General features: G+C 45.8%; 1 protein-coding gene across 1 annotated transcript; it reads left to right on the top strand.

Annotated features, from left to right (window-relative positions):
- Positions 1-26,065, top strand: SLC49A3 (solute carrier family 49 member 3). Its single transcript, XM_066612627.1, has 10 exons — positions 1-138; positions 7,637-7,795; positions 11,289-11,508; positions 14,466-14,542; positions 14,638-14,775; positions 18,949-19,065; positions 21,374-21,526; positions 22,294-22,451; positions 24,898-25,010; positions 25,911-26,065. The coding sequence occupies exons 1-10, from the start codon at positions 1-3 to the stop codon at positions 26,063-26,065; spliced, it is 1,428 nt and encodes a 475-aa protein (XP_066468724.1).
- Positions 26,066-26,438: the final 373 nt, after the last annotated feature.

The following is a 26,438-nucleotide window of genomic DNA, read 5'->3' as shown; positions in this document are numbered from 1 at the left end:
ATGGACGCGGAGATCTCCAGCTCCCCCGAGCCTCTCGTGGCAGCGGCAGAGCCGAGCGGCTCGGGAGCGTTCCAGGTGTACAAGCGGCGCTGGTTCCTGCTGGTCGTCGTCTGCCTGCTCAACTGTTCCAATGCGATGGTAGGGAACGGCAGGAGGCTGCGGGGCGGAGACTTTTTCCCCCAGCCCGTGCCTGGTGTGTAGGTCTGGCTCGCTGCTCGGGCCCCAATCCCCAAAACGATTGCCTGGAAACTCGGGCTCCCAAATAGGCTGCCCAGCAGGGTTTCCAGAGGAACGGCAAGATGCCTTCAAAAGGGGGGGTTGGACATGTGCAACTCCTTGCCGCTTGGTGTGGTGACGGCGCCCGGCCTGAATGCCTTGGCAAGGGGATTGGACACATTTCTGGAGGAAAAGCCCATCACGGTTACAAGCCGTGATGGGTATGTGCATGTAATTAGTCTGTGAAACTCCTTGCCACAGGATGTGGTGATGGCGTCTGGCCTGGATGCCTTGAAAAGGGGATTGGACACATTTCGGGAGGAAAAGTTCATCACAGGTTACAGGCCATGAAGGGTATGTGCCACCTCCTGATTAGAGCTAGGCTACCTCAGAATGCCAGTTGCAAGGGATGGCACCAGGATGCAGGTCTCTTGTGATCTTGTGTGCTCCCTGAGGGATCTGGTAGGCCACTGTGAGATCCAGAAGGCTGGACTAGATGGGCCTTTGGCCTGATCCAGCAGGGCTCTTACGTTCTTCTGAAAAGGCCAGAGACTATCAATTGGGACCAGCTAGGAGGGAGATCCCGCCATAGTTATTTCAGCTGGTAACAGTATTCTGTGAGATTTTCTTCTATGCAAGCTTGCAAATCCAGAATGCTGGAAAGGGCACCTCAAAGCACCTTCTGCAGCCCGATCTGGAGCACTTTGCTTTGGAGGCAGATCTCCCACAGTGAATGGGATTTCCTCCCCACACTAGGTAAATTCTACAGTTTCAATAGGATGTCCTCCCAGAGTGCTTAGACTTGCGGGTTCAGTCTGATCCAGGGTTCAGCGCCTGGAATCGAGCTTTCCATGGGAAGGTGGCATTAATAACTGAGCTTCCAAACGTGCAGAGCGTATTTCTTTGCCTACAACTAGAGCCTGGGGTTCTAAAGCAGCATGAGTGTGTCTCTTTTTGATGCATTCATTTCATTTGTGTTGAAAACCAGCAGAGACTGAAGGAAAGGAGGATGTGTACTGATGTGATTGATTGTGTACTGTACAGATTGATGTGTACTGTACTGTTTGATTGGAGTAAGTGTGTGAATAGGAGGAATTCTGAAGTTCTTTGTGCTTGCAAATTGCTTCTCTAAGAAATGGACTTTTCACAGCCTAGGATGTGCAAGGTCAGGAAGAAAACAAATAAGGCATCTGCTGATGGGAATAGTTGAAATTATTATTATTATTATTATTATTATTATTATTATTATTATTATTATTATTATTATTATTGATGATGATGATGATGATGATGATGATGATGATAAAAGCACTGCTCAGCAGCAGCAACACACATCAAAGGAAAATATATTCTCAAGCAGGTCTTTTAAAATGAGAAAGCGTTGATAGATGGGTAATGACTGGGATAGGGGACATTCTGTAAAGTTTCAAGTGGGTGGAGACCTTGTTTGTTCATTTGTTTCAAAACAGTCTTTTAAAAGCAAATTATAAAGCCAAGAATAACAAAACATTTATTTATTATGTATTCACATTTTTATACCGCCATTCCTCCAAAGAGCTCAGGGCATTGTACACAGCTGTTCCCCTCCTTTTGTCCTTACAACAACCCTGTGAGGTAGGTGAGGCTGAGAGAAAGTGACTGGCCCAAGTTCACCCAGGAAGCTTCATGGCTGAGGGGGGATTCAAACCTGGATCTTCTAGGTCTAAGTCCACCTCCCAAACCACTTCACCACCCTGGCTCTCAAAAGGCACCAAACACAAATGGAGGGGTGGGGGAGGGAGGAAGAAGCCATGGTGATAGAGGTTTGTAAAATTGCACATGTCCCTGAACATACAGACATCCAAATAATGGACAACTGCATCAGCACTTCCGTGCCGGCACAGTACATCCTTTGCTGGAGCTTCTATGCAGCCACAGTAGCACTGGACTGGCAAGAACTGCTGATTTATGTTGGTTTTGGGTTGTATACAGACGTCTGGAACCTAACCTCTCCTTAAGTAGGGAACTTGTGTAAGCATAATACAGTATCGAGAGAGGGTGGCATCTCTCTTTCTCCCACATAATACAGCAGCTCAGAGTTATCAGTTCAGGACTGAGGAAAGGAATCCTCCGCATGAAATTAATGTCTGGAACACCCTTCTTCAGAATGTGCTGAAGGCACTTACTGGTAGTTGAAATGGTTTTTAAAAAGGAGTTGGCACATAAGGGGGAAAAGGAGAATCTAGGACATTGCAGACCCCTCTGTCTTTCAGGGCCAGGAAAGATATTTGAACAAACGATAAAACAATCTGTACACATCTGGATATCAGTGCAGTGGGTACTAGAGGCCAACATAAAATGGTCAAAAATGAACCTTGCCAGGCAAATCTCATTTTTTAAATCAAGTTACTAGCTTAGTGGATGGTGGGAATGCTGTGGATGTAATTTATTTTGATTTTAGTAAAGCATTTGATAAGGTTCCCCGTGACATCTTTATTAGCAAGCTAGTAAAATATGGGGTAGATCAGTGGCTCTCAAATTTTGAGCACTGGGACCCACTTTTTAAAATGACACTCTATCTGGACCCACCTAGCTTTAATGAGAGTTTTTAAAAAAGGTGATCTAGAAAGAAATAATAGATGTATTTATTTATTTTCAAGTAATACTTTATTTATTTATTTAACAAAATCTTTACCCATTTCTCATTATGAGGCCTCCCTAATGAATAGACTCAAGGCTTGAAAGGCTTAGTTTATGTGACCCAGCCTTCACCTACCCGCACTAGCTGTCATTGACGGACTTGGGGAAAAAACACACAACAGAAAAAAGATGCTCTGACATTTATCTCCCTATTTTTACATAAGCTTGCAAACTGCAGGAGCTCAGCTGTTAGCAACTATCTGATTTTTGAATAGTCGCAGGCTGGGCCTCCAAGAGGAATTGTACCAGGAGGTACAAAATTTCTTTTGGGCCCCTTTGCAAAGGGGGGGGTGAAACAGAGCAGGGGAGGGTGGTGACGGGCGAGCAGAATAGGGGCAGGGAGGGGCAAAGCATGGTGAAGGGAGGGTAGCGGCAGCTGGAAAAGTCTTTGGAGCCCAGGTCTACTCACCCATGTGGCATCAGTAGTGTCCCCAGCATCGCCAGTCATGATAATTCCCCCAGCATCCCATACGTGCAACAGATCTGAGTAGACAGGAAAATGTCAGATCCCAGGAAATTTCTGGGCCCCCTCCTTTTGCTCCTGGGCCCCTCTTTTTGCCCTGGGCCCGGGTACAAATTACCCCCTTTACCCCCCTCTCCTAGGCCCTGGTCTCAGGGCTGATCTTTCCATCACCCATGTTTTCATTGGAGACTTTGTGGGTTTCACCAGAAATCAGGTCCCAGTTCACAGTTTGAGAAACACTGTGCCAGATGATGCAATTGTTAAATGGGTTTATAATTGGTTGGACAACAGTACGTAAAGAGTGCTTATCAATAGCTCCTCAACAACCTGAAGGATAGTTTGGAGTACCCCAGGGCTCTGTCTTGAGCCCAGTTTTTTTTATCAGTGAGTTAGATGAAGAGATAAAAGGAATTCTAGTTGAATTTGCAGATTTGCAGATGACACTTAACTGTGAGGAATAGCTAACACCATAGAAGACAGGAGAAGCATTCAAAAGGACTTTGATAGAGTGGAATACTAGGCTGAAACAAACAAAATCAAGTTCAAAGAGAAAAGTGCAAGGTTTCTACACATGGGCAAAAAAAAAAAAAGTGATAAATAGAATTGGCAATACCAGGCATGGCAATACAACATGTGAAAGGGATCTTGGTGTTGTAGTGGATCACAAGCTGAACACAAGTCAGTAATGTGATGTAACTGCAAAGAAGGCTAGTATGATTTTTAGGTTGCACTAATATAGTGGTTCCCAACCTAGGGGTCACAATCTCCCAAGGAAATTGGAACCACTGTATTCCCCCTTAAGGGGAATGGCTACAATAGTAACAGCTGCAACGGAACCTTCACTATTGTGCTGCTGCTGCGTAAAGGTTTTTTTAAAAGGTACCTGGGAGTAGTGCCGGCCATCCAGAGGGTGTGGGGGGACCACAGCCTCCATTGTGGGCCTCCCTGCTGCTCAAAATAGTTCCCCAATGCAATCACAGCCCACTTTGACTCAGGCAACGTTAAGTGGAATCAGATGAAATCGGCCATTATCAGCAAGGGTTCATTCACCAGCAATTTTGCTAACACAGTGTTTGCCGGCAGTGCCCTTCTGATGTTTAATTTAGAGATAGACTGAATTGATCAGCCTCTGGGCAAGATCATAAATGGACACAAATAAGACATTAAGAACAGGAACATTCAGAAAACAGTAGAGGGAGTCCTTCCATTTCCCAGGACATTTTCTAGCAGACTCTAAAAATCTCCCAGCTCTGGGGAAAAAAGTTTCAAAGGGAAAGGGCCACCTTGGAATTCATTCACAATTATTTCATAAATCGTCTTCTGACTTCTTAAGAATAGGCACCTTAATTGTGGCAGAAGCTTTGGTGGGCCAGCCCTCTCTGCCTGGGTGGGTCTGTTTCTATACTGCAAGTGCAGAGCTAAGCGGGGGGGGGGGGGAACAATTGTCATTGTACAAAACAAGAACAAAAGGTCAAGTGACACAAGGCAGAGCCTGCCTGTTGCCAGCAGCCACTAGTCAGGAATGGGTGATGCCCACACTAAATGACTCTTATTCATTTGATTGGAGTCTGACTTTATTTGAGCCCGCCATAGTCCCGTGACTAGTCTTGCTCTCTCTTGACCTTTGAACCCACTGTGTAAATAGCATTGTTTGCTCCTGCGGACAGGGTGCATGTGGGTGGATGTCAGTATATATTGCCCCCATTAGGTACAACGGATGAAATAGGCTCCAGTTCATAAAAGTGTACGGCTCAATGAATGTCTTAGCCCTTAAGGTGGCACAAAATGGTGTGTTGGTTTGGCTGCAACCAACAAACTCAGCAATCATTCTGGAAAGAGCAAACTTGACACCATAAAACTCCAATGCCAAAGGGTGGGAATGGGTGGGTCACTACAGAAAATGGTTCTTTCTCTTTAGGTGTTGCTCTGCCAATTTCATCACCAGCAGCTGCTTGGTAGAAGCTGTTCACACACCCACTCTGACTTCATTCTGTGTCTCCCTCAAACTCTGTGAGATTCCAAAGGCTAGAGAGATCATCCAGCCATTATGGGAAAATAATTTTTTTTCCTATAAGGTGCCAGGTTATAATATCTTTTTTCGGTAATCAGGTGCCATGGTGAGAGAGCCATTCACTATAACTAAGACAGCCAGTGTTGCTATGTTCATATGTAAATGAACATAGGAGAAATGTGCTAATAATGCTTTCAGTGTATTGCCGGTGAGATATGGAATCTCTGCTGTGAGAAGCTAAATGAAACTTAAGTCTACAGCTCAGTGTGTCACCTGCTGGTTCAACTCAAAATTAGGGATGTTGCTATCCTGGTGAGCTGAGGTGCCATGCTGTATTGATCTTTCAGATTTGGGTCATACTTAGCATTCGGAAACAAATTGCACCCAGACACTGCTACGACTGCCTAGCAGGTTCTACTACCTTCTTTCAAATTAACATCTTGGTTTGCAAAGGAAACTGCCCTTCAGGCCCCTGCACAAACTCTTGCATACCAAAATGGAGCAGCTACATATCGTGGCAGGAGAGTTGCTTCTTTCCCTCTCTCCCGGTTTTCCAGTTCCTGGCTAGTAACAAGCAAAAACCTCATCCACCCCCTCTAGGTCATTAGGCACGGCTGTTTGACAGCTTGGCAAGCCACAAATTACAGCATTATCAGTGGTACTTCCCTGTGGTTCCATCCCACACTACCCTAGTATCATCTGTATCCAGGACCTGAGGTCTGATTACTCCTTAAACCACTGATGTCCTAGCTGGCTTCTAGGCCAAGAAGCTCTAAACACAGGAGCATCTTTTGAAGAGGTGCTTCTAATTATCCATTTCATCCCTATGGACCTTATTTTGTGCAATCAGCCATCATGTCTCTTGTTCAAAATGTGAAGATAGCCCGCAGTTGAATGCCTTCTTTGAGAAACTCCAAGACATACTACTTACCAGACAAGTGCAAAAACAGAACATTTGTACTTTTAATTGTCAAACTTGAGGTACAAAGTTAAGCCTCACAGTGGAGGAAACCAGCACACCATCATAGAATGCACTAATGCATATATAGAATGCACTAACAGCATATATGTCTCTTGTTGAAAACCAGCACATAAATATTCTTAATAATAATGTAGGGCTGTAGGAGATTTTGGTGCTTGAGTGAGCTTAGGAAGAAAAGCTGTTCCTACCAGCAGCAAGAATGTCTGTTTACGTGTGCGGAATGCAAACTGAGTTTATGAAGAAAAATGCAAACTGATCTGATTCTGGGTCAGATCAAGCATCATCTTGTCCAGCACTCTTGGACCACACGTGTACCAAATTTTAATTCCAGGTTCTCCCCAGAGAAGGAAGTGCTGGGGGCTTCGCACCCACCGCTCCTTCTCCTGTGGAGGCCGAGTTTGCATTAATGGGCCCGAACCGAGCTTAAAATGTGAAGGAAATCCCCAATAATGAATTTCTTTAATATTTTACAAGGAATTGTATTTTATTCACAGTGACGGTCCTCTCGGATTGCAATCCTATGCACATTTAACTGGGAGGAGTTCCCATTGAACTCAGTGGGTCTTACTTCTGAATAAACATGTGTAGGCTTGTGCTGTAAGTCACTGACAATTCTAGTAACATTTTTGGATACTGGTCCACAGAATGGGAGTCTCAAAGCACAATTGTAGAAAATCTTTAAAAGGTGCTCTGATGGCACCTTCACACCAAGTTTGGGGTGAGCAAACTACCCTTGTACAACCTGACAAGGAAGTTCACAAAAGTTTGTTGACCACAGGTATTTTTACTATCTGTGCTTGTCATGATTTTACTAATATTTTCAGTCTTCCTAACCACATGTGCTGACTTTTGTCACCTGTGACCTAGAAGATGAAGGAGGGGTCATGGGTTCTCCTACACTGGAAGTCTTCAGACCAATGGTCTTATCCATCTTGGTAAGAATGCGCCATCTCTGGCTTTCCAGCATTAAGCAGAGACTTGGGCCAGTTGGCATATAGGGCCTCCTCAAACTCTTTGAGTTTAACCAATTTTTGTAAAGTATCCTTGCCTAATGCCCTGGAGATTATATGCTGTTCTTGTACACCATAGGAGAGCAGGCTAGAGGCTCCTTATAAGACTGATTTACTGCACAACAGTAAATCAACAGTAAACAATCATGACGAGGGAGTCATGATTAAATGTGTCTGAACTTTGCCACCCATGAATTACACCCCAAATACCTGGATTTTTTTTTGGGGGGGGGGGGTCAATGTACTAAAACATCCTGTTTTGTTCCTGTTTGCAGTTATGGTTAACATTTGCTCCAGTTGCTGATATAACAGCGGAATACTTCCATACCTCGTTGGATAGGGTCAACTGGTTGACTCTTGTGTTCCTTGTGATATCCGTCCCATTTGGGCTACTGGGAATATGGATTCTGGACACCGTTGGACTGAAATGTGCTGTAAGTTGGAATGGAGGGTAGCATAACTGGACTGACCCCTGGGGTGAGGTTCACATTGTGTGCAAGAGAACCTGGGGTTACTTGAAAACATATTGAGGGTTCTTCAGTCAGAAGATCAGCAATGACCAGCAAGACAATTAACCCACCGCTACCAAGCTCTTGCAATGTACGGCCACAGGGGAAAATCTGCTGTGCTCTAGGTTACAGGCAGTTTTATGGAGCGACAGTGAAGTTTACTGTATGAACTGAGCACCATCCTAGAACACATTCTAGTATTTTCTACAGTTTCCTCAGCAGATAGGTCAGTGTGGAAGGAGTTCCTTGAGGTAAAAAATGTGAATATCAGAATCCTTTTGGATTCTTCTTAAATGTATGGAGAGTGCCATACAACTAAATGTGACCATTAAGAGAATTAGGGTGCAGTCCTGAGGTGGACTTGAGCTGGCGCAAGTCCCTTGCACTGGCCTGGGAGTGTTGCAAAAGTGTTGTAAAGCACTTTCAAGCCACTGGTTGGGGCTCCGCTGTGGCCCCCAGGGAGAAGGTTAGTTGCATCGGCCAAGCTCAGCCAACACAGGGTCGGTGGGGGGCATGGGGAGGAGGTGGGAGGGAGGCATTTTGGGGTTGGGGAGGGCAGGTGGCCGGCGTTCCCGGGGGCAGGCGGGCGAGGAGCAGGGCTAGCATAACAGCTGGATCCTGACCCTGTTCCCTGGCGGCCCAGCGCAGCTCCAGGGTGCTCAGATGAGATGGCGCAGATCTGAGTAGACCCATTGGGGTCACTACAGTATGACAGAGGGTAAAGGGAAGCATTTCCTTTTGCCTTCGGCTGCACTGCTTCTGGCCCCATACTTGCGCTGGATGCAGCGCAGGCCACTGGCCTACCTGCTTCCAACGCAAGTCAGGATTGAGCTCTTAACTTATTTTTTTCCCCTGAGGTTGTTATGAACTCTGGAACTCTTACCTGCAAGGAATCAATTTGGAGTTCTTCATTTGTTTCTGCTGGGCCTCGGTGGTCAAGACATGGCCTCTCTAGTCCATGCAAGACAACTAGCCCACCACTTTGCCACAGAGACCCTGCAAGTAAATGGAATGCAAACTGGGCTGCTAAAGCATGGCTTTCATGGTTGGCTATTCATGCATAATATGAACTGGCACCATCTTTAATTGTGATGGGAAAATGGATGGCCACAGCTGGACGGCCTGCTGGCTTGGCCATGTACCACTTTGCAGCTGGCTTGACAGGGTTACAAGTTGTAGAGAATATTGTCTGAAACTGAGCCAGGCGCATTGCCAGACTGGATTTGAATCTGAAGCTAGCTCCATGGTCTGGGACAGGGGTGTCCAAACATTTTGGCAGGAGGGCCACATCATCTCTCTGACACTGTGTCGGGGGCCAGGAAAAAAAGAATTAATTTAAAATTTGAATAAATTTAAATAGATGAATATATCAGAGATGGAACTTATATGAATGAATGAAGGTGTTGCAGTAGCTCAAGGCCTATAAAAGACCTTGCACAAAGCAAGGCCAGCCTTTCCGTTGCTGCCACTGCTGCATCACAGACGTGAAACAGCAAGTAGTGGAGGGAGTCCTTGTCCCATAGCTCAGGTGAGAAGTTGAACAGTCGTCCTCTTGCTGACAGCAGTTGCGTCGAGCCAGCATGGGCTCTAACAAATCTCTGGAGGGCCAGAGGCTCATTGGAGACTGGGGGCTCCCCGAGGGCCTGATTGAGAGCCCCTGAGGGCCGCAAGTGGCCCCCGGGCCGGGGTTTGGGCACCCCTGGTCTGGGATGATAAGGTTGTCAACTGTTTGCTTGGCATGTGTTTGAGTGGAAGATCAGGTAAGACAGGTACTGACGCCCAAAGCACAATCTTTCATGTTCAGAGACAGTAGCACTATTTAGCATTTATTGAGGGCTCGATGAGAGCTCCAAGGACTTCTCATCCATTCATAGTGATACTTATTATAGCTCTATAAAGTAGGTCAGTATTATCATCATCTGATGAAATGTGAGGATGGAACAGAGAGACAGTGACTTTCCTAAGGCGACCTAGCGAGTTCATAGTGGGTGAGATTTGAACCCAAGAATTTCCTTGAGCAAAGCTCAAGCCTTTTAGCCACTGTGCTACACTAGCTTTCAGTGTGTTATTGGTCATTGGGCTGGTCCAACTGTGAGGCAGATGGGCCAGGGGCATTTTCCTCTGTCTGCCCACTTGCCTTGACTGCAACTCCTCCCACTTCCTGGATTAGAAGATGAAGAGGGGAATGGAGTGAAAGAGGAAGTGTGGCAGAAAAGACAGTGGCAGGCTAGAGTATTGGACACTCTGTCCCACCTCTCTGCTCTCCTCTATGCTTCTTCTTCTGCTCCATCCCCTCTTCTTTTTACGATCCAAGGAGTGGGAGGAAAAGAGGCCGACACATCACCAAGTAAAGCAGGGGTGTCCAAACTTTTTGGCAGGAAGGTCACATCATCTCTCTGACACTGTGTTGGGGGCCGGGAAAAAGAAAGAATTTATATTTCAAATTTGACTATATTTACATAAATTTACATAAATGAATACATTAAAGATGGAACTTATAGGAATGAATGAATGAATTCTACTGAGCTTATTTATAATACAAATACACCAGGAGTAAGTTAACACGGAGTAAGGATCTCACAAGCTTCTCCCTCCCACTCAGCACTTCCCTTGCCCAGCAAAGCAAGCTAAGCCAGCATGTCGCCCCCTTCATAAACGGACCCGTGCTGTTCCCTCCTGCTCAGCAGTCCTCCATTTCGCCAACGCTACTAACGCAGAAGCAACCCACAACTTCTCCCCTCAGGTGCCACTCACTTCTCCCCCACCCCCAACATGGAGCACACCCAGGCAGCACATTCAAGCAACTCAGGATTTCTCTCCCTCAGCACCTGCCTGCCCAGCCCTCCCCACCCAGAGTAAACCAAGCAGCACATTCAAGCGCCTGGGTACTCACCCCCGCCTGACGTGGGTCCTCAGCTCTTGCCTCCCCAACCCAGTGTGTGTGCTGGATGGGCAGGGCTTCTGCAGAACTTTCCTGCAAGAGCAGGAGAGCTCTGCAGTGCCAGCAATCCCCTTGCTGCTGCTGTGACCAGCAGTTGCGTCGAGCTAGCAAGGCCTCTTGTGGGTCTCCAGTGGGCTGAGTGCCCGTTGTAGATGAGGGGCTCCCTGGGAGCCAGATAGGGGGTCCCCACAGTCCGCAAACGGCCCATGGGCCAGGGTTTGGGCGACCCTGAGATAAAGGGAACAGCAATTAGCACACTGCCTCAAACACTGAAGGTTGAGGTTGTGGGCCAATCCTGATCAGTTTTACAGCTATCTACTAGAACAAGAACACACTGTGGGGGGGCAGGGATGACTTTCTGTTCAATAATAAAAAAAAAAGAGTATAGAGGTCACTGTAATGTTAAAATATTGCCATTTGCATTTGTCTTATGGATCTTTGAAGCTGCCACTGGCAATGTGCTCTTCTCCGTTGCAGGTGATCCTCTGTGGCTGGCTGAACATGGTCGGAAGCATCATTCGTGTTTTCAGCATTGTCAGCTTTCTGAGTCTGGGCTCCTTGAACTTTGTATATCTGTTGATCGGACAGTGCCTCTGTGCCATGGCGCAGCCCCTCATCTGCTTCTCTCCCACCAAATTAGCAGCTGTATGGTTCCCAGATCACCAGAGAGCCACTGCCAATATGATTGCCTCAATGTGTAAGTAACTGGGCACAGGAAGGCCCAGCTTGGTTATTGGAGAGCTAGTATAGCATCGTGGCCAATAGACTAAGGCCAGCCCATTCATGGAGCCAACTAAGGTGGTTGCCTAAGGCAGCAGATTGGAGGTGTTCAGGAGAATGTTCTCTGTTTACCTTCTCGTCTCCACTGCTCCTCTTTCCATTCCCTCAATTGGAAAACGGAAAGGGAGACAGAGAGGAAGAAGAAACGTGGAAGGAAGGAGAGTACTAAGCTAAAGCATTGGAGAGTAGGAAGAACAGAGGCTCACACATCATCAGGTAAGGAGGGGCAGCATTTGACATGCAGCCTCAGGTATCAGGAGATCTTTGGCTGGTCTTGCTTTAGTCTGACAGATGAAGCAGGAAATCCTTTATATATACTGCCTTACTCATAGAACCGAGTTTTATAGACTCCAAGTGGTTTTTATAGGTAAGCTGACCATAAACATCAGTCGTGTATCTGAAATACGAGACACCTTGAAAGTACAGGGCATCCCACGTTATCTGTGGGGATTCCATTCCAGGACCCACCATGGATAATGAAACCAAGGATGGTGAAATCCACTGATTTCGGGGGTCCTGTAATCCTCTGGAGGCGATAGGCTAAATGGATGTTCTGAGGACCAGGGAGGCCATGCATGGGGAAGCATTCTGCCTTCTAAGCCCCCCTGAAGGCCTTAGAAGGTCACTTCCAGGTTTTTTTTTGGAAAAAAATGAAAGTGATGTTTAAAGGCCTTCAGAGGGCCAATTTTTTCCCCCCAATAAACTAGAAATGACCTTCTAAGGCTTCTTTCTTCAGCCAGCCTCCCTGGCCCTCAGAACACCCTCTGGAGGCGATGGGAGCACAGCTCCAGTTACCTCTTGGAGGGCCCACGTGGGTCCAATCTGTGTTTTCGGGGACCTGCAGATAATGAAATCTGTGGGTCCCGAATCCACAGATAAGGTGGATATTCCACTGTAGATTGGAATATACGCTTGTAAAACGAATACTAGCCTACCTTCCAGTGCTGTTTTAAGGATTGCTGAGATAATGTATGTGAAGTGCTTTAAATCCTTCAAAATGCTATATAAATGCTAAGTCCTGTATAATTCCATAGTTAAACACTGAGTTTATATGCATTAGTGAAACTCCTAAGAATAGAAGAACCACAAGAATAAGTTCTCTCTCCACCAGACCCAGACTAAACCAGCAGTGTGCTAGCAGGTAGAGGCCCAATTTTCATGTTACTTTTAAAGTGATTGTTGGTGAAAGCAGCTGTTAGTACTCAAATCTCATCAGTAACATGTAAAACTACTTGTCATATCAGCTGCCCTGAAGCACTTAATTCCTTCGGTTCAGTTTCTTTATTGTACCAGTATTCCCATATCCCTGGGGCTCTATTTAATTTGATTTTGAGTAAGAGCTGTGGATTTTGAAACAGCATTTGTGTTTCAAAATCTGGGAAAGGTTTAAAAAAAAATTGGGGAAGAAATAAATACATTATAAAGGCATTGCAATTATGTTTAAAAGGCAATTGGACAATTCTCCAAGAACCTGAAGAAAACAAAAATAAATTTAAAAAATATGGTTAAAAAATTCAAATGTCTGGGAACATGCCTATGGAAGAGCCACTGATGCCAGCATGTTGAATTGTGTTCCAAAAAACGAATGGTTGAAAACCTTCAGTCTCAAAAGACTGTGGTATAAGCCTACAGCACCCAGTATTTCCAGGCAGTCTCCCATCCAAGTACTAACCAGTCCTGACCCTGCTTAGCTTCCGAGATCAGATGAGATTGGGCACGCGCAGGGTAACAGTTGCTGATAATGCAGAACCTCAAAATGTGGGGTGGAATCTAGGAAAAGCAGATTCTGCAAGTATCCTTAACATAGTTACTTCCTAACCACATCTGTGGTCCCGATGGAAGGGTTGCCCTGTTATCGCTCATGAAAAGTACTTATGATCCCTGGGATCATTATCCTATAAGATCTGGAAGAGACACCCTTTCGGACTCCAAATACAGCAGTCCTATTAGTAGCCATAGCTACAGTGCCTTGTCTCCTCTCCTTCTGGCTGCCTTGTCTAATCTCCCATCTTTATTGGAGGAGCCCCTGCTTAAAGTCGCAAATGTGGGATTGTTTGCTTAATTTTCACAACTAGCCTATGAGTTCGCTTGAGGGCAAGTTCCCCCCTTCACCATAGTGCTTTTCCTGGCACTTCAGTGGGTAGTAGGGGGTGTGCATTTGATGTCTGCTTCTAGTTGCACTGCTTAATGCATTCGTGTACTGTGCATTTCAATGAACAGCACAGGTTTGAAGTTCTAGTCATGACCTTCAAAGCATGGGAAAGCAGCATTTACGACTTTGGAATGAAGGTACTGCCATTGATGGAAGCCAAAAAATTGGTTCCAGTATCTACTTTAAAAAGTTCCGCCCCCTCCCCACCCCCCCTGCAACATTCATCAATAACATTTTTCCCTTTGGCAGAATTTTACTAAGTAAAAACATCTCTGTTGGTGAAGGCTTTGTATTTTCAGCCTTCCTTTTAATTCAGTTTTGTAATAGTTCAGATAATGCCGCACCTGAATCTGTTTTCAGCAACATTCTGAAGCCATATCTGCCCAATGTTGCATATATGACCAAATGTGTACACCTGTGGGCCAGGCAAAAATGGGTTAAGATACCCAAGTAACATAGTTGTCATTCTCACCAGGAGTACATAATGCATCATGTTTGCAACAGTTACTCTAGATCTTTTCTCCTAAAGTGTGTTGATGTTGTGTCAGGCCTACCAACAGTATCATCAATTAATGTTTAGGAAGAGTACCTTAGTACTTGCAGAGTATAATCTGGTACAGATGTCACTCCCTCTTTGCTTTTCCGTCCCTTGGCATGTGTGTTAAATGTTTGGCATTGTGCTTGGGTTGTTTTAGTAACATTGCTCTTTGTTCCCCATTTAGCCAATCCATTGGGCCTCCTTATAGCTAACCTACTGTCACCTGCCCTTGTCCGAGAAGCAAAAGACATTCCTTTAATGGTTAGTGAAAGCAAGTGAATTTGAAACATAGTCCCCTTGACATATCCTTACAAAGGAACTGAGCTGTTTCGACTTTGCGGGCTTGTATTTTCCAGCTCGAAGTGTACGCCGGGCCAGCCGCATTTGCCTGCATTTTAGCCACAGTTGGCGTTCATGCCAGCGTCCCGCCAACACCACCCTCGGCGAGTGCTGGTCATTCTGATTTACCGTCTTTCTGTAAAGGATTGAAAATGGTAAGCTGCGCGCAAAGCAAAATAGGACCTGGGAACAGAAGATACTTACTCTTCAGATCTATCAGACTGTTGGTATATCTGACCATTTCCAGGGTCTCAGGAAGGGGAACCTCCCTTAGGTGCTCCTGTCCTTTAACTGGAGAAGCCTGGAATCTGTTGTACACCAAACATGCATTTTGCCATTGAGCCATGGCTGCTCCTCTTAAGACTCTGATCTAGCTAGCAAGTATACTTTGCATGGAAGCTGGCTTCCATGTATGGCTAGCTGAATGAAAAGCTGTGTGGACAAACATGCGCTGCTCCGACATTTCCTCCTATACCCCACTGATGCATCTCCTGGGACTGAGTCAGATCTATTCAGGAAGGAAGCCATGGGAGGTAGATTTAATTTGATATTCAAGTGGCAAAATTACTACTTTGCTTAGCCAGGCTCCATACATGCAGCTGGATCAAGGACAAGATCTGCAAGTGTTTGCAGCTATCAGATCCAGAGAAATCTTTGGCACAAACCCAGTTCCCAGCAGCATCTGAAGCAGCTATGAGTCTTCAGAAGATAAAGAACAGTCTCACAATTATTCTACTTTCCTCGATATTACAACAGGGATACCGTGTACACACACAATCCTTATTTGTATAGCATTCAAAGCGTTTCATATGAATTATCTTGTTGTAATCCTTACTACAAAGCAGTAGCGTTGTTATCTCCATATAACAGATAGGAAGACTGAGGCTCAGAGATTATTAACTAAGGCCCAAGGCAGAAGTGAGATTCAGACGTGGGACTTCCTCAGTCTCTTAGTTACTGTGCTACACCAGCTACTGCAGTTTCATCAGTAATATGAGAAGGGCAGCCCAATTCTATCTAAAGCAGTGATTCTCACACATTAACACCAGGACCCACTTTTTAGAATGAGAATTTGTCAGGACCCACCGGAAGTGATGTCAGGACCAGAAGCAACGTCATCAAGCAGGAAAGTTTTTCACAATCCTAGGCTGAAATCCTATTCACACGTACCCAGAAATAAGTCCCATTTGCTATCATTGTTAAAATATACTAGTAGCTTATTAAAAGTACAGGTCTAATATTTCCCCAAATGCAATCACATACCACGATAGCATCAAGCCTAATGTATTAAAAATAAAATATTGAAATGAATGGGGACCCACCTGAAATGGGCTTGTGACCCACTTAGTGGGTCCCGACCCACAGTTTGAAAAACACTGATCTAAAGCACCCCTGTCAACGCAACTGCACTACTGGAGTGCGCACTGCATCCTGCAGAGGACAGTTCTAAAGGCCTCCTCCATTTAAGAGAACATTTGTTCCATTGCCCAGGGGTAAGTCCCAGCTGCTGCGATGAGTCTGCTCGAACCTGCCCCAGCAATTTTGCCAGCACAAGTAGCAGTAGACTTGAGAACTCATATCAGAGCCAGACACAGCAACTGTTATCCTGCACATGCCTGATCTCGTCTGATCTTGGAAGCTAAGCAGGGTCATGCCTGGTTAGTACCTGGATGGGAGACCACCTGAGAATACTGGGTGCTATAGGCTTAGACCATAGTCTTTCAAGACTGAAGGTTGCCCACCACCACCATCAGAGCCAGGAAGAGAGAGAGGATATCAGCAGAGCTGCCACTGCCAATGTCACCCCTTTCCCAGCATCAATATATCCCCTCCTCTTCCCTGTCTCCACCCTGTTTTGCCCACACACTCCCATGCCAACTTACTAGTGCTGGGTCTTTTCAGGAGTTCACTGGCACAGAGTGGCTGATCGTGTTTAGCAATTGCCATAAAATGTGCTGTGCCACTGGAACACATAGCAGGCCCATAGGATTAGGCTGCCAATCGCAGGAATATATATCTTTTCTTCTGTGTTCTGTTCCTTATAACGGATTTGGTTATAGTCCTCCACATATATATACACACCCCAAAGGGTTGTTCACTGCTTTTGATGGCTTGTAGCTGAAACAGACTCCACTGAAAAGCAGCGCTAAAGAGTTCTGCAAGTTCTATCTCTTTGCAGCATTCTAGGCTCTCATTTGCACATACAAGTCCCCACTTGCTGCTGGACGTGGGCTGTGAACTAGCCCTGAAGCTTCCAATACGGAAAGGCAGTGCAACTCGGGCCAGCCACTGAAGGATTACATCTGCTGAACAGCTGCTCCTTGGTGCACTGTGAATTTGGATCAGCTAGTTGTGTATGATGCAAGGAAGAATTTAGTTTGACAGCCTATTGGTAGGCTCAAACAAAAGTGCAGATTTAGGTAAATAAATACAACTGTAGGTTCCTCTTCCTCAGACAAGGTTGCCACAAAAGAGGTGCAATCCTGTGGTATCTGAGTCCTTCTTGGCCTCAGAGAGGTAGAAACAAAGGGGGAGTTGCTGACTGAGCAGCCAGGATTCCCAACCAGGCCTCATAGTTCAGCAGTTGCTTTACCTTCCTAGCTGCCTCCCTGGGCTTTCATCAGCCCCAGGGGTGCAGTTACAGAGCAGCCCTCAGGTAGGCTGCCCAGTTGCTCAGCACTGGCCCTTAATGCCTTATGAAGCCCTGGGTCCTCTCCTTCCTGGGTTGCCTCTTCCCCATCCCACCTGGGCTCTGCCTGATCCAGCCCTTTGCTTAAACAGCCAGCATTGCCCTAAAGTGGGAAGGCCTGCATCCTGCAAGGAGCAACCAATCCTGTGCCTTGATGGCCCACAGGATTGTGGGAGGACCAGACAAACTAGCTATGCGTTGGCTGTACAGTGCCAATGGCTGCTTCCCTGCCAGGGTTGTGATGGGGCAGCTGGAGTATCTGAGATGGTGGGACAGTTCCAGAAGTGGACAACATACAGCCATTCATCACATTTGCCTTTCCCTCCCTCCCTCCCTCCAGCTCACTTGGGATTGTCCCATGAACAATCCTGTGCTTAGAACATTCCTGTGAGGTGGGTGCTGTGAGGCAACACCCTTAGAAGTCTGCCAGAAGGACAACTTGCCATGCAGGTCCTGGTCTTCAGAGCATCCCATGTAAGAGGGCAGATAGCAGGGCATGAGCTGAAGGAAATACCAAGTCAACCCAAATTGATGGGGGAGCCAATCTACAGAAGGTTCTGCAAGCTGCCTTTGACCAGTGGGAAAGAGAGGGAAGGGAGAAAGAGGAGGACAACCTGAGCCCCTTCTTGGCTCTTGTTAGGAGGTGTAGCTTTGAACAGTGGGGAGGAGACGGCATAGAAAACTGGCACACCGGGGTGGCTAAGTGATTGCAAGGACTTTCCTGTCCAACTTTCCCCTCTTTCACGTACTCACCAGATGGCCTGAGCCAAGCCACTCAGCCTCACTGTGCAATCCTATTCGTGTCTACTCAGAAGTAAGTCCCATTGTTTTCAGTGAGGAAAGTGTGTCCAGGACTGCAGCCTCAATTGCTCAACAGCATTATGGGGCTAATCATACTGACCTTCCAAGGTTGCAGTAAGGACTACGTCAAGATTTTTAAGTTTTATTTCATAAAACAAAATCCATTATCTCGGTCAAGATAATACATGTGAAATGCTTTGCAATGACTAAGTTAGGATTATGATGCAGCCCACCTGTCCTGATTTATAATGCTGGGTTAGCTGTTTTAGCATCTGAGCCTCATCGATCCTCTGAGGTGTCATTTCTTACAGTGGGTTGTTAGGGGCAAGAGGAGGTGATGCCCCCACAGCAATCTAAAGAGTTTCAGAACTGAGTGAGGTTCTGATCTAGATCTCACTCCACAAATCAAACATCCTCCCCATAGCAGTACCCTTGTTTTATTTGGGGGGGGGGGTCCATTTGTGGATGCCTTCAAAACAACACTGGCAGGAAGACTTCTTTTGCACCTGAAACAAGAGTCAGCCTGCTGTTGTGGGGCACCAAAAAAACTCTTTAATAAGAGCTCTTCAAACACACATGCTGGAGGCAGGAAAGTGGCGTCCCCCACCGTAGGCTGCCGATCAAAACCCCACAGTGCTTGGTCTCCGAGTAGTTCAGTGCATATGCTCCAGGATGCATTTTCAATTTGACCACAGTGCAGAATTTCTTGGCACATCACCAGCTGCCCTCAAGAACAAGCTAGACAGGTCAGCAAACCGCTGGGAGGGCAAGCCTGAGCTGGCTTCTTCCCGAACAGTGAGCTGTTGTCTGCTAACTCTGTCTTGTCTTGTGTTTCTAGCTGCTGCGAAACAAGCCATACATCATCCTAGCCCTCTGCACTGGGTGCGGGATCGCCCTGTTCACCTGTTTCTCTGCTCTGCTGGAACAGATCTTGTGTATAAATGGATATTCTGATGTAAGTTACTTCATGGTTCTTTGACATCATCATCTTGTTAGCGGACAAGCTTGTGAAAGCTTGGGCAAGTGGAGCTGAGAAACATGGGAGGGGTGTCACAGGAATGTGGCTGCATCATTGAGAGGAGCCAGGGGCATGCCTCTATTCCTGTAGGAGTCCTGGAGGATTTTTTTTGTGTTTGTTTTTTTTTTAAGAAGGAGGACTATGACTGGCAGAGGAGCATGCATGCCTTATGCTGTCCATATGCATCCTGAGACTGCTGGGCACCAAAGGATCAACCAGGACGAGTGCTGGCATGCTCTGGTTTAGAATCAGACCAAGCAGAAAACACTCCAGGCCTGTCCTATGGGTGGCTCTCATTCCACCATGGTAATGTCACAAATGGCCCCAAATGGACTTGTAGAATTTTCCTTATACCCCTCCTGATCAATGGCTTCTAGCAGGGTTGTCAGACTTGTTTCATACAGAGGGCCGAAGTTAGCGGTCATGGTGACTACTGAGGGCCAGAAGTAAGAACATAAGAACAGCCCCACTGGATCAGGCCATAGGCCCATCTAGTCCAGCTTCATGTATCTCACAGCAGCCCCACCAAATGCCCCAGGGAGCACACCAGGTAACAAGAGACCTGCATCCTGGTGCCCTCCCTTGCACTGGCATTCTGACATAGTCCATTTCTAGAATCAGGAGGTTGCACATACACATCATGTCTTGTAACCCCTGATGGATTTTTCCTCCAGAAACTTGTCCAATCCCCTCTTAAAGGCATCCAGGCCAGATGCCATCACCACATCCTGCAGCAAGGAGTTCCACAGACCAACCACACGCTGAGTAAAGAAATGTTTTCTTTTGTCTACCCTAACGCTCCCAACACTCAATTTTAGTGGATGTCCCCTGGTTCTGGTGTTATATGAGAGTGTAAAGAGCATCTCTCTATCCATTTTATCCTTCCCCTGCATAATTTTGTATGTCTCAATCATGTCCCCCCTCAGGCGTCTCTTTTCTAGGCTGAAGAGGTCCAAATGCCGTAGCCTTTCCTCATAAGGAAGGTGCCCCAGCCCAGTAATCATTGTAGTCACTCTCTTTTGCACCTTTTCCATTTCCACTATGTCCTTTTGTGTCATTAGTAAGCAAGTAAGTAAGTGACATTAGTAAGCAGAAAGTGGCATCATTAAGCGGATGATTCGCAGTCCAATCCTATCCACACTTTCCTAGGAGTAAGCCCCATTGACTCTAATGGGACTTACTTCTGAGTAGACATGCAGAGGATTGGGCTGTAAATAAGGAATTCATCAACTGCAAATGACAGAAGAGAAAATACGCAAGTTTTGATCAAAGTATGGGTGAGTGTGGCCACTCTTTCAGCAATGCCACTTCTCCTGAGCACAGCTGAGAGGTGCTTTGCAAAGTGACACCTTGTCAGAAGCTGTGCTACTGAAAGGGTGGCTCTGGGAGATAAAATTTATCCAGGGGCTGCATCTGGCCCACAGCCTTATGTTTGACACCCCAGGCTTACGGGTCTGATTTTAAGTAAGATTTTTGGAGTTTCCTGTTCATTTTCATGAGTTTCATTAAATGTTTGTGTTTAAAATTATTGTTTGGCAGGCAAAAATCAACATATTGGGAAATCAGCCAAACATGGGGGCACAAACATTTCAAGCACAAGTATAATGCTGGGGAAAAAAATTTCCAGCATAAGAAATCCAATAAGTTTAGCCATGTAAATGACATATTAAGAACTCAAAGGAAATTCTCCATTCTATTCTACCATCACGGACACCTATATAGTGGGATTGTACTGGTGGTAAATAAATTACAGGCCTCTGGTTCATTACGCTGGTCTGGTTCCCTGACCTTTTCCACAGTTCTCCCCCACTTCATGTACAACATCATGCCTGATCCAAGGAAATGTGGTGTTTATTTGAACACAGGATCTCACAGATGCCGCAAGGTAGAACCTCTTGATGTGTTTCGGTTCATCTTCATTTCCGGGTTTCAAGATGCTGCGTTACAAATATGTGAGCTACTTTGAACCAGCTTCTTAGATACGTAGCAATAAAACTAAAATAATATGGTGAACAAATGCACCTCAGTCAAAATGGGGCTTCATTTAGTGTGGTGAAATTGGAAGTCATGGGGAGCCTTGCCCTCCACAGAGGTTCTCCTGACACCATCATGAGCCTGGATGTTAGAATGTTAGCGAATAATCAGAAGGTTTTGGGTTCCCTTCTAATCACAAACTGTTGTGAGTGGAAAAAAACAAGCCAAGTCTGCTGCTTGATTTTGCAACCTGATCCATTGTTGTTTGCAGTCTTTTGCAGGTTTGAACGGTGCCTTAGTCATTGTGTTTGGACTCATTGGTGCCTTTCTTCTTGGGCTCTATGTTGATAGAACAAAGAAATTTACAGAAGCAACCAAGATCTCTCTTAGTCTTAGTGCACTGAGTAGCATTGCATTTGCAGTGGTAAGTAGCCTTGGAACTCAATCATACCTTTAAACCAGGGCTCTCTAACACTGACCCACAGGCCGGATCCTGTACGCTTCCTAAGGTCTTCCCCTTGTAGACAGCATTTACCGTTCTGCAGAGGAGCCTTTGCAAGCGCGTCCTTGCCTCCCATTTTTGTTGCGTCCAGCCGCTTCTGGCCTCTGATACCCCAGCAGTCTTTGAGGCTGGATTTCCAGGCAGAAGCAGCTGGATGTGACCAAAAATGAGGGTGCATGGAGGCGCTTTACAGAGGCTTCCCAGAAGAACAGTCAACACCATCAGCGCTGGGGAAGCCTTTGCTGGCATGCAGTGGTCTGGAGACCTAAACTACCATTTGTAGTTGATCTAAACTACCATTATGGAGACGAGTTCAGCAAGGTTGGTTCACAAAGTGCAAAAAATGATGTCTGCAGACAAAGCCGGTGCCTGTGGTTCAACAGTCTGCCACCTTCTGCTGAGGCAGTATAGGTCTGGGAGACTGCAGAAAGGGGCGAGGTGCTCCTAAAAGCCATCTTTGCACCTCTTAAAATACATCTTCCTCCCATTATAAGTTGGGAGCTTAACCTAAATGCCTGGAGGTGTTCTGCAGACCATTTGGAGAACAGGATTACACCGTTTGGCTTTGGTAATGAGGTTCTCTTCTGAGCTGAGAGGGGCAGCTGCATTAGGGACAGACATGGTCTGGACTTTGCTGAGGTGGAATTTTTGGACTCCATCAGCGTTCAGTATAGACTTTCTTCTTGCAGGTTTCTCAACTTAGGAACCAGACCTATGCTGTGGCAACAGTCAGCTCACTTTTTGGGTTCTTTGGATTTGCTTCCTACCCTGTTTCTATGGAACTAGCTGTGGAATGCTCCTATCCAGTGGGAGAAGGAATGTCATCGGGGCTAATTTTTGTGACCAGGTAAGTAGCAGAACCAGGAGAGGCATCAAAAAAGGGACATTTGCACTTACCTTGGTCTCTTTTATATAATGTGCTTTGGCCATTTATGCTAATATAGAGATTCTTCCTCCTATTTCCAGCATACAGGAAGCAGGCTAGCCAGATTCCTAAGAGGCAATTGGCTGACCTTTCCTCTGTAGTCAATACACAGATCGCTTAAACAAGTTTTGTAATATCCCATAGTGGCTTACTAGAGAAGAGACTTGATGCACCGATGGCATGAAGATGTTGACAACTGGGCACTATTTGCAGTTAACTTGTCTTGTTGAGAGTGAAGGGCTCTGTCTGCCTTATTTGACAGAGCCATTTGGTTTATTCTTACCTGGGAGCCGGAGAAGATTTCACCAAACCTAAATGCACAGGCAATGCCTGAAGAACAGGTGCTTACACAAAGCAACACAAGTTTCTAAAAACCCAAACCGATTACATAGCGCAGTGGTTCTCAAACTGGTGGGTCGCGACCCACCAGCTTGTGCAAAGATGCCCCGTTCCCTTTAAGGGGCGGGGGCAGGGGGAAAGCAGCAAAGCAATCCCTAGGATCGCACCCCTGCGGGGGGAGGGGTAGCTATTTTTTAACTACCCATATGTGCTTCCAGGGTCCAGGGGGTGTGGGGAGCCCAGCGTAGCGCCTTCAGGGCTCTCCGCGGCTTTTAAACAGTGAAAGTTCCCAGCACGACTAAACCAGAAATTCCACTTCCGGTTTAATTGCATTTAGAACTTTCACTGTTTAAAAGCCACACACCCCCAGACCCTGGAAGCCCATGTGGGTAGTTAAAAAAATAGCTCCCCTTTCCCCATAGGGGCGCGATCCTGGGGATCGCTTTGCTGTCCCTGCCCCCACCCCGCAAAGACTTACCCTGGGAGTAAATCTCAGGAAGTTTGAGAACCACTGACATAGCTATTTACAAAAGCTTCAGGGAAGGTGGTTATTATTATTATTATTAACAGTATTTATATACCGCTTCTCAACTAAAAGTTCACAAAGCGGTTTACAAGAAAAATCAAATAACTAAATGGCTCCCTGTCCCAAAAGGGCTCACAATCTAAAAAGATGCAAATGAATACCAGCAGACAGCCACTAGAACAGACAGTGCTGGGGTGAGGTGGGCCAGTTACTCTCCCCCTGCTAAAAAAAGGAGCACCCACTTGAAAAAGTGCCTCTTACCCAATTAGCAGGGGTTAATGGTTCTGTGTTCATGTGAGGTTGAACATTGGTCAATGCATCACTGGTCACTTTCCAAACTTGACAGGTCAGGCTATCACCGGTCAGTGCTTTACAGGTTGAATCTATAGCTTCTACTGCTTTACAGGTTGACTCTATAGTTTCTGCTGCTATCACTTTCAATGGTAAAACAATTGCTTTTTATCACTGTACCTTAAAAGTCCATTGTGCTGGAGCCTGTGTCTTCATTAGCGAATGACTCATGATTGAATTTGCAGTGAAGCTGGTGAGGGAAGCCAGCCTTGAAGGCACTTATTTTGTGAGGTCAGGAAGTATCCAGGACATAGCCTTGTTTACAAGTCTGAATTGCCTGCCCAAGCAAGACTCAGCTGGTCATGGCATCTTCCAAGGGAAGGAAGCTAACAAGGTGTTTGGCAGGGGGGGGTGTGTGCGCGCTCCAACAAACCAGCATTTGGTTTTTCCACTAAATATCTGTGGGACCTGATGCTTTCTTGCCATCAGTCCCAGCAAAAGGATATGAGACTGGTCTGGATCACATTCCCCTGCCACTCACCCAGCATGCATGTATATACATGTGCTGTATATGTATACATATATCAGGCAATAGCAGCAGCCACGGAACACTGCCACACTCACCTTTACTGCCTTGAGCAAGTCCCCTTTTCAAAAGCTGTTGCAATCTTATGAGACTTTTCCTTCTTTCTTCCAGAGTTGCTCCATAGTTCAGTGGGCTGGCAACACACACATTCTAATATGTCTTCAGCCCCTAGTCTACATGGAGAAGGCTGGTGAATCTGGAGTTCCACCCTCTGCCTGTGATGTAATTGTCAAGCAAAGGCTTGACAGGCACCAGCTGGAAATGCTTGTAGGAGGATTTCCTGCTACAGACAGGGGATTGGACTAGATGACCTTGCCGGTCCCTTCCTACTCTGGTTCTGTATATTGGCAAATAAGAATAAAGTGCCAGGAATAAAGACACAGAACAACAGGGTTTCAGGTCAATTTTGGCACCACAAAAGAAGTGCTTTGGGGCCACATCCCACTTTGGGTCTACTAGTGGACCATCACTGGGAGAGAGACTGAATGGAGATCTTTGTTACTGCATGGCTGTTTAGATTCTACAGACATGACAGTGAATCCATTGAATGCACTTCATAACTATGAGTCAACAAAGGAAGCTGAATAACAATCAGATTTTTGTTTTTGTTCTTTTATTTTAAACAGCCAGGTCCAAGGAGTTTTATTTATGATTTTGTTCCAAAGCCTAGCTGTTCAAATGAAAGAAGCCCCATTCTCTACTTGTAGAGCAAGCGAAGGTGGACTGCTCAACTGGTCAAGTAAGTGGTCCCTTCTATATCAGATGCTCTCTCAAGACATTTTGGGAATTGAATCCCTGACTGAGTTTGCAGGCAGCTCTCAACTTGTGAGGCTGCATGGCCTCCTTTGCTGGAAAGAGATTTAATAGACGCTAAGAAAATGTTGAAGAAAAAGCTAATGGTGCTGAAATCTTTTCTTTCTGAGTTTAACCATGGGGTTCAGAATTCTTTCTTTAACACTACTAACTAAGGTTCTGTCTTAATTAGATTTTGCACACCTGCATCATACCAGGGTTAAGATGGGAACTCTGGTTGGGGGGGGGGGTAGAGACTTTGAATCCTGGAGTGAAACATGGTTCTATTTAAGCAAACAAGGAAGCTACACAGAATTCAGCCCAACCATGTGGAATTGTACAATGCAGCTCTTGCCGGACTGTCACTTCAGGGAGCATGTGGGGATCATATATTTAGATTTAACATATTTTATCCTAAGCTAGCTCACAGTAGCACACCTAGATTATTTTACTTGGTCTTCATGAGAAGGCTGAGTGTAAATGACTGGGTCAAGACCACCCGATAGACAAGCAGGGACTCAAACCTACAACACCCTTGGTCAAGTCCAGCACTCTAGCCATTGCACCACATTGTTTCTAGTGAGAACTGTTTTTCCCCCTCAGTTAGGAGGTTTGCGCAGTGGCTGATTTTGGTTACATGTTCTAGTTTTATTTTAATATTCCAAATGGTAAAAACATTCATGAACAAGTTTAGCTTGCTACTCTATGGTTACTTAATCTGATTTTGCTCTTTTCACATATTTTTAAGAAGAGCAAGCAGTTGGATTTTCTTTCCCCATTCATACCAGAGATTCTTTGAGAAGAATCAGTTTTGATGAAATACTGTTCTCTTTTTCTTATCCTACAGCTTCAACACTAGTGATGGCTGGAATTGCGAGCGTGATGGCTTGTTGCTTCGTCACTGCCTTTCACACCAATTATAGGAGGATCAGCACGGAGAAAGCGAGTGCCTGTTCAGTCAACAAAACAGAAGATGATGTTGCCATAACTGTGCAAACATGAAATGCTTCAGATTGGCCTCTGAACTAATCCCAAGTGCCTCAGACACAGTTGTTGACTCTTCAGAAGCCTCTCAAGTGCCATAACTGCATACAATAGCACAGTAAATTATTTTGATAGACATTGAAGTAGAGTTGTTGCTTATCTGTACACCATCTTAACAGGCAACTTCAATAGTCCCTCCCCCACAAAATGGAGGCAGTATAAGTTTGGAATTCAAAGGAGTCAGAGAGCAGGTCAACTATTCCCTCTTCTGACAAGCTACTTCACAGTGACCCAGGTTGAGTGCTGAAGAGTGTTCATACTCATGGACTGTTGTGATGATTACATGGGATGTTCCCCAAACTCCATGGAGAAAGAGCATACATAATAGGAG

This window comes from Tiliqua scincoides, chromosome 2 (assembly GCF_035046505.1).
Source record: "Tiliqua scincoides isolate rTilSci1 chromosome 2, rTilSci1.hap2, whole genome shotgun sequence".
Taxonomy (NCBI): Eukaryota; Metazoa; Chordata; class Lepidosauria; order Squamata; family Scincidae; genus Tiliqua; species Tiliqua scincoides.
Note: the sequence above shows the minus strand (reverse complement) of the source record. Positions and strands in the feature narration are given on the sequence as shown.